Source organism: Myxine glutinosa, chromosome 13 (assembly GCF_964187855.1).
Source record: "Myxine glutinosa chromosome 13, kmMyxGlut1.1, whole genome shotgun sequence".
In the NCBI taxonomy this organism is placed as follows: Eukaryota; Metazoa; Chordata; class Myxini; order Myxiniformes; family Myxinidae; genus Myxine; species Myxine glutinosa.
Window position 1 is genome coordinate 62,635,697 of NC_136273.1, and position 13,038 is coordinate 62,648,734.

At 45.0% G+C, this 13,038-nt stretch overlaps 1 protein-coding gene across 1 annotated transcript in view; it reads left to right on the top strand.

The window, feature by feature from the left end:
* The first annotated feature begins 6,161 nt into the window (after positions 1–6,161).
* Positions 6,162–13,038, top strand: part of LOC144888693 (uncharacterized) — a 1,025,555-nt gene continuing 1,018,678 nt past the window's right edge. The window contains exon 1 of the mRNA XM_078767604.1: positions 6,162–8,104. Coding sequence (XP_078623730.1) covers positions 6,167–8,104 — 1,938 coding nt within the window. The 5' untranslated portion in view covers positions 6,162–6,166. The remainder of the gene's footprint in view (positions 8,105–13,038) is intronic.

Genomic DNA, 13,038 nt, shown 5'->3' on the forward strand with positions numbered 1-13,038 from the left:
AAACCCCCACTGCTCCCCTCCCCCAAGGTTCAGTTATTGGCCCCCTCCTCTTCATCCTTTACCTGTCCCCCCTCGGTCACTTAATCCGCCGTCATGGTCTCCAATTCCACTGCTTCGCCGATGACATCCAGCTTTTCATCTCCACCAAGTCCATCTCCACCGCCACCCACTCTATCCTGACAAACTGCATCACTGAAATAAAATCCTGGCTTCAAATCAACTTCCTCAAACTTAACTGTGATAAATCTGAAATAATCATCATTGGCCCAAAAACGCTCACCAAGTCCACCCATAACTTTGCCCTCAACATCGACGGTTTCCCAGTATCCACCTCCCCTCACATCCGGAATCTTGGCATCATCTTTGACCAAACCCTCTCCTTCGACAAATACACTAAACAGATCACAAAGACAGCCTTCTTTCACCTGAAAAACATCGCCCGTCTCCGTCCATCCCTCTCCTCCGTGGCTGCAGAAACCCTCATCCATGCCTTCATCACTTCCCGTCTGGACTACTGCAATAGCCTCCTTTATGGTTCACCCTCAACAATCACCAATAAACTCCAATACATTCAGAACTCCGCTGCCCGTCTACTCACGCATTCCCGGACCCGTGACCACATCACCCCCGTCCTTTACAAGCTTCACTGGCTCCCCATCTCCCAGAGAATCCAGTACAAAATCCTCCTCTTGACCTACAAAGCCCTCCTTAACCTGGCCCCATCCTACCTGGCTGACCTCCTCTCCAGACACACTCCCACCCGCAACCTCCGCTCTGCTGGTACCAACCTCCTGACCCCCCCCCCCCCCAATCCGGACCAAATTTAGATCCTGGGGGGACAGGGCCTTCTCCATCGCTGCTCCCACCCTCTGGAACTCGCTACCTCACACCATCAGAGACTCCTCCTCACTCACCACATTCAAAACATCACTCAAGACCCACCTGTTCAACACTGCATTCAACATTTAACCCACAGCATCTAACCCCTGACTATCTCCTCTCCTTCTCCCTCCTTTGTGCTTTGAATATTTCCCTATTGATTCTTCTTTTTTTGCAATTGTCTTTATGTTTTGCTATGCATTATGTTTTGCACTCTGTCAAAGCGTCTTTGGGCTTCCTGAAAAGCGCTATATAAAATAAATGCATTATTATTATTATTATTATTATTAAAACGTACTGTAGCTTGCGGAACACAAGACAGTTTTCAGCACCACATGAACAGGTTTTTGCCAAGTTCACTTGATTGTGGATCAGACACCCAGCCAGGAGCGTGGCATTCTCCATGATACTATCCGACCCCACTGGCACTGCAACTGGATGACACTTTTAGTAGGATTGAACTTCACAGGAGGTCAAACCAGGACCAGACGACTCACAATTACCTCCGCTACCAAAGGTTCATGGAGTGTATGTTTTTCACCCCAGTTTGTCTGTGAGGAGGATATCTCAAACATTTGTGGACGGATTCGGACGAAACCTGGTGGTCAGGTTATGTTTGTGACAAGGACTAATTGATTAGATTTTGGTGAAGATCCGGATGTAGATACTATGATTTTGAAGTAATTCTTCTAATTTTGAAGTATGAACAAACAATATTTTAAGGCCATTTTCCCTGCTAGAGCGGGGGTTAGCCTTGCGGACCCCATAACAATCATCATGGATCCCTTTTTGAGGCAATGTTTACATGGCTGGATGCCCTTCCTGACGCCAACCCTTTATTCGCCTCCTACGACACGCAGGGATACGGTGTACCTATTGCCCACAAACAATACATAGCGTGATATTTGAAAAAGTTGTGGATGGCTTCAGACAAAACTTGGTGGATGAGTGCGTAGGTGACAAGAACAAGCCAAATTGATTTTGGTAATGGTTCCGATGCAGATCCAGCCTATCAGTAGGATACAAAGCGTAAACTGTTCTGGAATGCAATAAAATATTGTTATGACCTTGGAGGACGTACAGGCACTCAATTCTAGCCTGGGTCCCAATCTTGACCGTGCTATGAACTGTCATCTCGGTGTTTCACAAGTAAGGTGATTCATCAACGTGTGTGTCGTCCCTCGGATGGACGTCAAACGGGCGCCCCATCTGCTAGCATTAGTTGGTGGACGTTAAAGATCTCGTGGTGTCCTTCATGAAGAGCAGGCGAGTGTTCATCGGTACCATGGCCAAATTTCTGCCCGAACCAGCAGGGGGAACTGCATCAGCGGCACAGTCACGCTCCCAGCAATGATGCAAACCAGCAGCCACAGACTGCACACGTAATGATGATGACCTTGAAGGGCATGGGCCGGAGGTGACAGTTACGGTATTTTTTTTTTAGGTTTGTTCATTTGGATGATGGCTTAATTTGTTGTGCCATGTTGTTGTTGGACTATATCTGGTATTTATTGTCGTAAATTTACTCCTAAGGACAAATGCACAAACATGTGGAAGATATCAAACTAATGACCATTATTCAGCAACATCATCTAAAATAAAATAATAAATTGGGAATTAAATGCTGAGAATGGAGGACAACCAGGTGGAGTGAACAGCATACGAGTGGAAGTCGACAAGAAAATGTCCAACCAGCTGACCAAAGACACAATAGATTGACTGCCTGGAAAATTACTTGTGCAGTGTGGGAACACCCAATCATGGCATAACACAAGAGGCCGAAAGTTGATGAGCAAGGAAGCAGTGTCAAGAGATAGACAGCAGTGGAAGAGACACGGGCGGAGAGAAGATGTCAAACCCTGACCTGACCTTGGTTTGCTCACTCAGTGTTTTGGTTTTCTGTCTTTTGGGTTAATTCTTTTAGAGTGGAGAAGTATTTATAGTGGGGGGGCCAATGTAGCAGATTGAAATGCCCGGTGAAATTGCTTGTTAATTTTTGGACACTGGTTGGGCTGTCTTTAGGGATGATATAAGGTCTAGAAAAAATATGTCTCCAATTGTTTCAAGTTCTTTATGGCGGCCATTTTGGATTTTCAAAATGGCGGATGTCAAAAACGTAAAATTCCATTATCTTGGCTTCTAAATGACCTAGAGTTTCGATTCTGGTGTCCAGTTGTACATTTTTGGGGATAGAGAATTGAATGAAACCTTCTTTAATAACCTACAAGGGATAAAAATAGGTTTTTATGGCACAGCCGAACCAGTGTCCAAAATCTAACTTAATGCACATCTATCTTAATTGTTATTTGTTATTTGTATGTTCCAGATTCGTGACCCTGAGCTATGATGGAGCCAAAAAGCAAGAAAACCAAGAAAGAAACTGATTTCACACTTTGCATTCAGTGCCAGGATCCCCAAGGTGCACTAGTGACTGAGCCAGCACTGGGCTCATATGCAAAGTTTCTCCAGTTCATCCAGGAGAGGGCACGATATGGTGATGCCGACTTCAAACAGATCAGCAAACGATTAAGCTGTTTCACTGCCACTGACTTGAGGAACAATAAAGCAAAGTGGCACCGGGCATGTTATGGATCTACATGCAACACTGCTCACCTGGAGCGTGCTAGAGTTCGCCACCAGAAAGCCTGCGAACATGGCGACACCCAGCATCTTCATAAGAGGTGTGGACGTCCTTCTTCTGCACCTGCCGCTGCAAGTACCTCAGGTTCTACGCAAGACGAGACTCTTCGCTTCACACGTTCATCATCAACTCCATTCAACAGAGACCTTTGTTTCTTCTGTCAAGAGGTCACTAAGGAAAGTGTACATGTTGTATGCACGTTCAACGCAGGTAAACAGCTGAAGAAAGCTGTTGAAGAAGGCAGCAACCACAAGTGGAAAGTTCAGCTGAGTGCTGCCATCAGTGCACATGATGCTCATGCGATCGACGTCAAGTATCATCTCCCATGCTGGGTGCAGAATGTCCAACGTGCTCCCAAGAGTGGGACATCAAGTGATGACAAAGAACACATACTGCAAGAAACTAATGTTATCAAAATAGCCGCAGACATTGAGTTTGTCAGCCTTGTTCGCTCTCTACTCCAAGCTGGTGAAATTCTCAACATGTCTGACCTGAAGTCGGTTTACTCCAGGATTCTTGACAATAATGGTGTGCACAATGTCCCATCACCTACTACCCAAGGCATGAAGGAGAAAATCAACTCTCACATTGATGACGTTCACTTCATGAAACCAAAACGTCGAAACGAGTCAGACTGTGTATTCTCCACTGCCGTGCGTGATGCAGCTGTCGAAGATGCAATGACGAAGACAAATGAAAAAAACATCGAACAACTGTTTGAGAGTGCCTCTGTTCTCCGCAGTGCCATTGCTTGTCAGAACAAGCACCCATGGCAATTTGAAGGAGAAATGAACACTGATGATGCTGAAAAGCATGTACCCAAAGTACTCTATGCTTTCCTCCGCTGGCTACTGGAAGGACCAGCCACGAGCATTGAGCCAGAGACTATGCGCTCAGCCACTATTCATCGAGATGTTATAACCATCAGTCAGAACATCATGTACGGCTACAAGTCAAAACGCCAAGTCACGTACAAGCCCAAAGAGCCAGATGCACCATTCCGCCATCGCTTAGAATGGCCACAGCAGCTTGCCGTTGCCATTGTAGTCCATCAGTCCACCAGAAACAAGAAGCTTCTGGATTTCCTGCATGGGTTCGGTCTGTCTGTTGATTATAGTCGGATCTTGCGGTTGGAGACACAGCTGGCCAACTCAGTCATAGAGTCTACGACAGAACAGGGTGTATACTTTCCAAGAACCATGCGCATAGGGACGTTTGTCTTCTTTGCAGTGGACAACAGTGACTTCAATGAAGACACACCTGATGGGAAGCGGACACTCCATGCTACAGCCTGGGCACTCTACCAACGACGGGAACATGCACCCTCCACAGATGAACATAGAACACTGACACTACATGACCGAAAGGCCAGACACCGCTCACTCAAGGTTCTGACTGCTCCAGACTTTGTTCCTTGCCAAGCACCAAACAAACAATCTGCCACAGGTACCACGTATAGCTTCAAGACACGGTCAAACCCAGATGTCACCAAGCCGTACTCTGCGACGGACACAGTGTGGCTACTTTCACGCACAATCATGCGAACAGCTGAAGCTGAGGACGTACAAGACGACATCATCCAACCAGATGACCAGCTGCAAGCTGCAGAACCCCAGCATGCTGACCCTGTTGGGTCACTCGTCCACGATCCAAAACAACCACCTGGCAGTAGGATCAAGCATCACGATATCCCAACTTGGACAGCCTACAACTCACTGCTCTCCTCTTCGAAGCCTCTGACAGAGGTCAACGCCCTGCCATTGGTAGCAGCACCAGCCCATGAATGGCAAACACTGATAACAGTCTTGAAACAGACACAGCAAATCAACTGCATGGTCATGGGTCCCGATAGGAAGACAGTGATCACCTTAGACATGGCCCTGTATGAGCGAGCCAAACAGCTGGAGATGACCAGAGATGACTGCAAAGGCAAGTGGGTACTGCGACTAGGGGAGATGCACACTGTGATGGCTGCACTGAGGGCTGCTGGGAATGCCAGAGGACAGTGGTCTTGACGAGGCTTGGTCTGAGGCTGATATCTATGGCCCAACAACGACCAGACAAATACTGGAAGCCAAGCACATGAAGAGGGCTTTGGAGGCCCACATCACCACTGTCCAAGCCCTCTTCGACCTCTATGTGGACGAATTCTTCCAAGAGCATCCCCATCTGAGGGGCCCATGTACCCAGTCAGCACAACAGGTTGCCCAGAGCTGTCATCTACACAACCGAGAGGAGATGACAAGCGCGCAGAACAACATGCTAGCTGTCCTCGAGTCAAACGAAGTCCTGGAGGCCATGGCAAAGTTTGATGAGAGGAAAGAAGCCAAGAGTCCACTGTTCAAGTTTGTGCGACGCTACATGCGGATGATAATGCTGATATACACATTCATCCGTGCCACCCGTGATGGACAATTTGAGCTTCACCTGTCTTCACTGGATGAGATGTGCATATACTTCTTTGCATATGACAAACAGAAATATGCCAGGCTGACTCCCCGGTACCTTGCAGAGATGAAGGCCCTGAAGATGACAGATCCAGGGATCTACCAAGAGTTCATGGATGGGAACTTCAGTGTCCATAAGAATGAAATCCCCTTCTGTGCTGTAGGTGTGGACCATGCACTGGAGCACATCAACAGGATCATGAAGGTGACAGGGGGTATTGTGGGCATTACCCAGAATGCCAGTGCCCGCGAAAGGTTCTTTCTGACAGCACCAGAGCTGAGTAGGCTTGCTGAAGAAGCCCGTCAGATGGCTGGCTCACAATCAGCTACACGCAAGGAGCACCACGACCTATCAACCACAGTCTGGGCTCGGCAGGAAGACAGCATTCGTCGACTGAAGAATGTGATCAGAGAGTCCATGAATCCCATGACGCATGAGGGTGAAGACCTGACGACTATCATCACCAAGGTGGTGATGCCAGCTGAAGTACAGAAGGATGTCTGCAACCAAGATGAGATTGGTCAGAAAGCGTATAACACGTTTGTTGCAGAGCGCATCAACACAAATGAAATCAACCTTTGGGCCAGAATGGGAAAGGTCAAACTGAAGATGTGGAAGAGTGCCAGGAAAGCTGTGAAGCACAAACTGGCAGACAAGGTTGTAGAGCTGAAAGACGACAGGTCACTGTTTGCGCGCATGCTGATCGTGGCCCGCTCACGACCAGAGATCAACTTGAAGGATGCCATAGGTCAATATGAATTCACCGCGCTTCCACGAACCCTCTTTGCAATGGCTGGGACACTACTACCATGCACAGACAAAAGCAAGCTCATGGGCATCCTAGAAGATCTACCCAAGAAGTCAACTGGCACTGGTCAGCAGCCAGACGACGACAATCCTGAACATACTCCACCCCCTCCCAAGAAGGTGACTGTCATAGACGGCATGGCATTAGTGCAAGCAATGGGTAAGCCACAATGGGTCAAAACATGTGCCCAGTGGGCTGGCCATTTCAATGCAACACTGGACTGCAAGACCAACGGGTATGATGAAGTCCACCTCGTGTTTGACCGATATGATCTGCCAAATTCACTGAAAGAGGCCACACGGGAGAGGCGCCAAGGTGGCAAGCCGCCCACTGCTTACCACGTTCAAGACAGCACCCCGATTGGGAAACTGACAGCAAAACAGTTCCTGTCGCACACCAACACCAAAGATGAGCTAACTGTCTATCTGGCAAAGAAAGCTCTGTGTCACTTTGAGGGGACTACCAAGGTCTTCATCGTCACTTCAAGGCAGGATGTCTTCTCCAACTGCATGGATGTACAGCATCTCCGTAGCTCCCAGGAGGAGGCTGATACGAGGATCTTTCTTCACAGTCTAGATGCCGTCCGAAGAGGTGCAACACAGCTGTACATTCAGTCACCTGATACTGATGTATTCATCCTAGCACTCCACCGGTACCATGAACTATGCAAAGACACATACTTCATCACGGGTGTGGGGAACAAGAAGAGGCAAATCTCACTGGAACCAATAGTACATGAACTTGGTGTCAGGAAGGCTGCAGCCCTACCAGGATTCCATGCATTCACGGGAGCAGACCAGACTGGTCGGTTTGCCGGCAAGGGAAAGCTCACATGTTGGCAAGCCCTCAATAGGTGCTCTGTTGAGGTGGTATCTGCGTTTCATGACCTTGGGGCCTCTGAGGAGCTGAGAGCTGACACAGAAAGTGACATTGAGGCATTTGTATGCCAGCTGTATGAGCCTCGTACTACAGTTGTGGATGTGGGCAAGCTGAGGTGGAGACTGTTTACCAAGAAACAGCTAGAGGCACAGAAGCTGCCACCAACACGGGGAGCTTTACATGAAGCCATTGCTCGTGCACATTTCCAGGCCATGGTGTGGCATCAGGCTGATGTACCGGACCCCCAGCTTCCACAACCAACAGAACATGGATGGAGAGCAGAAGGAGATCAGCTGGTGCCCATCACAACCAAGGACCCTCCAGCCCCAGCTGCCATCACACATCTAATCAAATGTAACTGCAAGAAGACCCAATGCATGTCTCACTGCTCATGCAGGTCTCAGCATCTCAACTGTTCTGAGATGTGTATGTGTGGGGCAGATGAAGAGGTGTGTGGTAACACGGGTCAGGAGCGCCCCATGGGAATCGATAACACTGATGATGAGGAGGATGGAGATCCTTCAATGTAACAATGAACACTGCCAACTAAAAATATTGCACAAAGACATTATAAGTGTACATTTGAACACTAAAGTCCAGCCTTTATGTGATTTAGAAGTGAAAATGATGGAAAAATATATATATATGTGTTGGCATAAGTGCGTGAAAATCCAAGATGGCTGCCATAAGAACCCTTTTGATCATATGTAGGTGTATAAATGTGTGTTTATTGGATTAAGTATCCGCAAATATGTACATTTGGACACCAAAATTAACACTCTAGGTCATTTAGAAGCCAAGATAATGACAATTTCGGTTTTCAACAAACGCCATTTTGATAATCCAAAATGGCCGCTATAAAGAACTTGAAAAAAATGGAGACATATTTTTTCTACAACTTCTATCATCCCTAAAGACAACCCAACCAGTGTCCACAAATTAACATTTGAATTCAACGGGAAAACATTGGCCCCCCCACTATCCAATGGATACAATTTGTGGATGGACTGGCCTGTGGACACAATTGATTATTTAATTTCAGTGTTACTGGCACTGAAATACCCGGTGTGTGCCCCGGTTTAGAATAAGTACACCGTGTCCATGCGTGTCGTAAGAGGCGACTAAAAGGTTGGCGTCAGGAAGAGCATCCGGCCATATAAAAAAAAAAACATTGCCTCAAAAAGGGATCCATGATGATTGTCATGGGGCCCGCAAGGCTAACCCCTGCTCTAGCAGGGAAAATGGCCTTAAAAGGGGGGAGGGGGGGAAAACTGGCACTGAGTCGCTGGAATGAGGTGGGCATATTCTAAAATCAGTGAAGTTAGTTAGATAGGCAGAAGTAGTGAAGTCAATTCTAAAGTCAATGAGGAGGCATTCCCATTCGGGGACGAGGTGGAGGTGATTTGTGGTGACAAGTCTGCCTATGGTTGGAAGTTTGTGTTCTTGCATGAGATACAACAGTGCCATTGGCAAGAGAAGGTTATAAGGGAGAAGGGTGAGGTAGTAAAGAGCATTAGTGGAGCACTGCGGGGATCTTTGTCGCCAACATGAGGCCAACATCACTGCTGGAGAAGCTGGAGATTGAGAAGTTGGAGAGCATGGACCAAGCAGTGATCATGCATGGGAGGCTGGTGACCTTTGTGGCCTCCTGTGAAGGAGCTGTGCACTACTCGCCCTCCCGTTATCTCAAATGCAATCTACCGGGGCCTCGATTGTCAGAGTGTTTTGATTCGGTTGGACGAGCGCGATCCCCATCGCGGTGCACTCCGAGAACCTGCAGTTGCCAGTGGCCTGCCGTACCGTTAGTGGCTGCGAGTGTGAGAGCAACATCTACGCTGCTTGGATCACCTCGAGAAGCCCCATCAACTTTGAGAAGCTTTGCTCCAGAAAAACCAACATGCTGTGAAATCCTCATGTCTTTTCCTCTTTGGCTTGAAGAGGTTTGTGCTGTGAGAAAATTTTAAACTCACCAGAAGAATTCGACTGCATTTCAGCCTCGATTCAGTATACCAAAAAAAAAGAAGAAAAAAAGAAGAAAAAAAAAAGACCACTCTGATTTACCCATGTGTGGATGTTTTGTTGCATGTTTATATATTTTGTATGTCTATATATGTTTATGTACTTACCTTTTTGAGAGAAATGAATTGCTGTGTAGTCACGTGACAGATTCTTGATTAGAAAATGTTTGGTTTGTTAAATGACGACCTTTCATGACCCTGGTGCACAACTAACAACTAAAGTTTGAGATGACCTATAACCAGTTTACCACTGTTAACTTGTACTTAACCTGTTTCATACAGTGCTTACGATGATGGAAACTCGGTATTTTTGATGTGCATTTGACTCTGCTACAGTAGTTTGTTGGAATACCAGGTACGCTCGGCATGTGATGATTTGTTAAGCCCACAGATCTTTTTGGGATAATTAGGATTTTTGTACAATTAGCATACCATATTTTCATGTTGCAAACTGGAACTAGAACGGCACTCTTCGACGTCACGACATCGACTGATATGCCTCCGCCCACATTATTACATCATTATAATACTTGTTTCAAGTTTGATTTAAATCCCTTCAGCTGTTCACAAGTTCTCACATTTTTACCTGGCATGACCTTTGGCCTTTGAACTCAGGACCCCCAAAATCTAATCAGTGAATCTTTACATTATTATACATACCTCCACCAAGTTTGAGTAAGATCCCTTTAGCCGTTCTGAAGTTATTGCAGTAACGAAAAGCTATCATGGCGGAGGCATAAAAATTCAGTTGAAAACTCAAACAGTTAAAAACATTAAGTTTCCTGATTGGAATGATTTTAAATTTTTAAGCAGCAAAGCCACTTCAATATTTGGCTATGTCCGTTCGTCCGTCAAAAAAATGAAGAAGAATAACCTTTTTCACCGACTGTGCTTAATTCAAATGGGTTCTAAAGGGTAATTATAATGGGTAATGCTAAAGGGTTCGAAAGGGTAATTCTAATGGATAATTTTAACGAGCTCTAAAGGATAATTCGAAAGGGTAATTCTAATGGGTAATTCTAAAGGGTAATTCTAAAGGGTAATTCTGATGGGTTATAAAGGGTAATTCTAATGGGTAATTTTAAAGGGTTCGAAAGGGTAATTCTAATGGATAATTTTAAAGGGCTCTAAAGGATAATTCGAAAGGGTAATTCTAATGGGTAATTCTAAAGGGTAATTCTGATGGGTTATAAAGGGTAATTCTAATGGGTTGTAAAGGGTATTTTTAAAGGGTAATTCGAAAGGATTCTAAAAGGCAATTCTGAAGGGTTCCAAAGGCTAATTCTTAAGGGTAATTATAATGGGTAATGCTAAAGGGTTCGAAAGGGTAATTCTAATGGATAATTTTAATGAGCTCTAAAGGATAATTCGAAAGGGTAATTCTAATGGGTAATTCTAAAGGGTAATTCTAAAGGGTAATTCTGATGGGTTATAAAGGGTAATTCTAATGGGTAATTCTAATGGGTAATTTTAAAGGGTTCGAAAGGGTAATTCTAATGGATAATTTTAAAGGGCTCTAAAGGATAATTCGAAAGGGTAATTCTGATGGGTTATAAAGGGTAATTCTAATGGGTTGTAAAGGGTATTTTTAAAGGGTAATTCGAAAGGATTCTAAAAGGCAATTCTGAAGGGTTCCAAAGGCTAATTCTTAAGGGTAATTCTAATGGGTTCTGAAGGGTAATTCTAATGGGTTATAATGGGTAATTTTAAAGTAATTCAAAAGGATTCTAAAACGTAATTTTGAGGGGTTCTAAAGGGTAATTCTAAGGGATTATAAAGCGTAATTCTAAAGGGTTTTGCTCGTTTTTAGCCTTTACCCATTTCATAATAATTAAAATGCCAAACTGAACCACTTCCCTTCGGACACTGGTGTGATTTTTTTTTTTTGGGACTGGCAGCCGAGTAGACGGATTAAATTATTATCTCACTCCACTCTGCGTATGTGCGATTGGGACAAACTCAGAAGTAAAGTACTGCTAAACTACAGCTTCGTTTTCCGATTCATGTTTTGATTTGTGTTCAAAATATAACATCCAATTTAAATAAGTTATTTCTCAATCATAAACTGGTCAGACAGACATGAACCAATTGCTTAACCCTGCTTTTCACTTCGTGTGCGCGGCGTAATAAATACAAGCACTTGATCGAAACTGATATTTGAACTTATCATGAACCTCAACTTGCACATGATTGAAACATTATTGGAAACATACGCAGTTCCCTACAGCTTTCCCCCCAACTCCCCTTTCGCCCAACTTCAGAACCAAAGCCCAGCTGGGTTGCAAAGATGTCATGACATATTTGCTGACTGAGCGCTAACTAAGTAAACATTATGCACTAATTTGATTTGAAGTGTCCAAAAGCTGTTGGAGAATTGGACACTTGGTGGCAGTCCCATAGACTTTGCTGGAGTCAGCAGCGTCACTGCCAAGGATTTCAGGAAGCAGTCCCTTCGGAAAGAAAATCTGAGAGCCCATTAGAGACAAGTAATGGCAGCGTGATTGGAGATGCCATTTGCTTTGTGTGAACACCGATTTTCCAACAGCTGCCAGTTGCGCTCCAAACACTGACATTGTTTAACACACTATGAGACCAGGTATGCATTTCATATGTCATTTGCTTGTATCTTTGCTTCACTAGATCATCTTCTTTGAGCACCTCCTCTACAGTTTTGGTCATCACATGATCGGATGGATAGTCAAAACAACATGCGACAAACCTCAACAAATATGGTGAACAAAAACAACTGTTTAGCAACACAGTAGAGACAGTGCCCCGGTCAACAGATGGCGAATCTTGCTAATTAAAAAACTAAGCAATTACAAAAAAAATTCAGGATGATAAAACATGAATTAGAAATTATTCAATAAGTTTGGAAAGAGTTAACAAGCAACACGACGTGATCTGCTGGGAAGGTCTTGACACGATTAGCAAGCAGCAGGAAAAAAGAGGGCTTGAGAACCACCAAAGCCTGCTCACTGCAGGCTCATTAAACTCGAATGCAGCTCTCAAAGCACAAGCTCAATATGAGCTCAAGTCCTTGCAGCAATTCAAGTACAAGTACATTGCATGCAGGATGGAGACAAAACTTAAAAGCTCCAACTCTGGGCAGAGTGAGGGTTCTTACATAACCCTCTAATAAGGCAAGCGGCACCGAATAAGCTAGCAGCCTGCAACATCCCCTGAATTACCTCTTTATAGAAAGTTCCACGAGTTAAAACAACCTTAAAAGTTTTTTTGCGAAACGTCCATCCATGGGGATTATTCTGGAGTGCTTTACAGTCCACGTGTACAATACGTATCAAAAATTATGGTTTACCTCATATATAGCCAGTGACAGTCAAAAAAAAGCCACACGTCCAGGT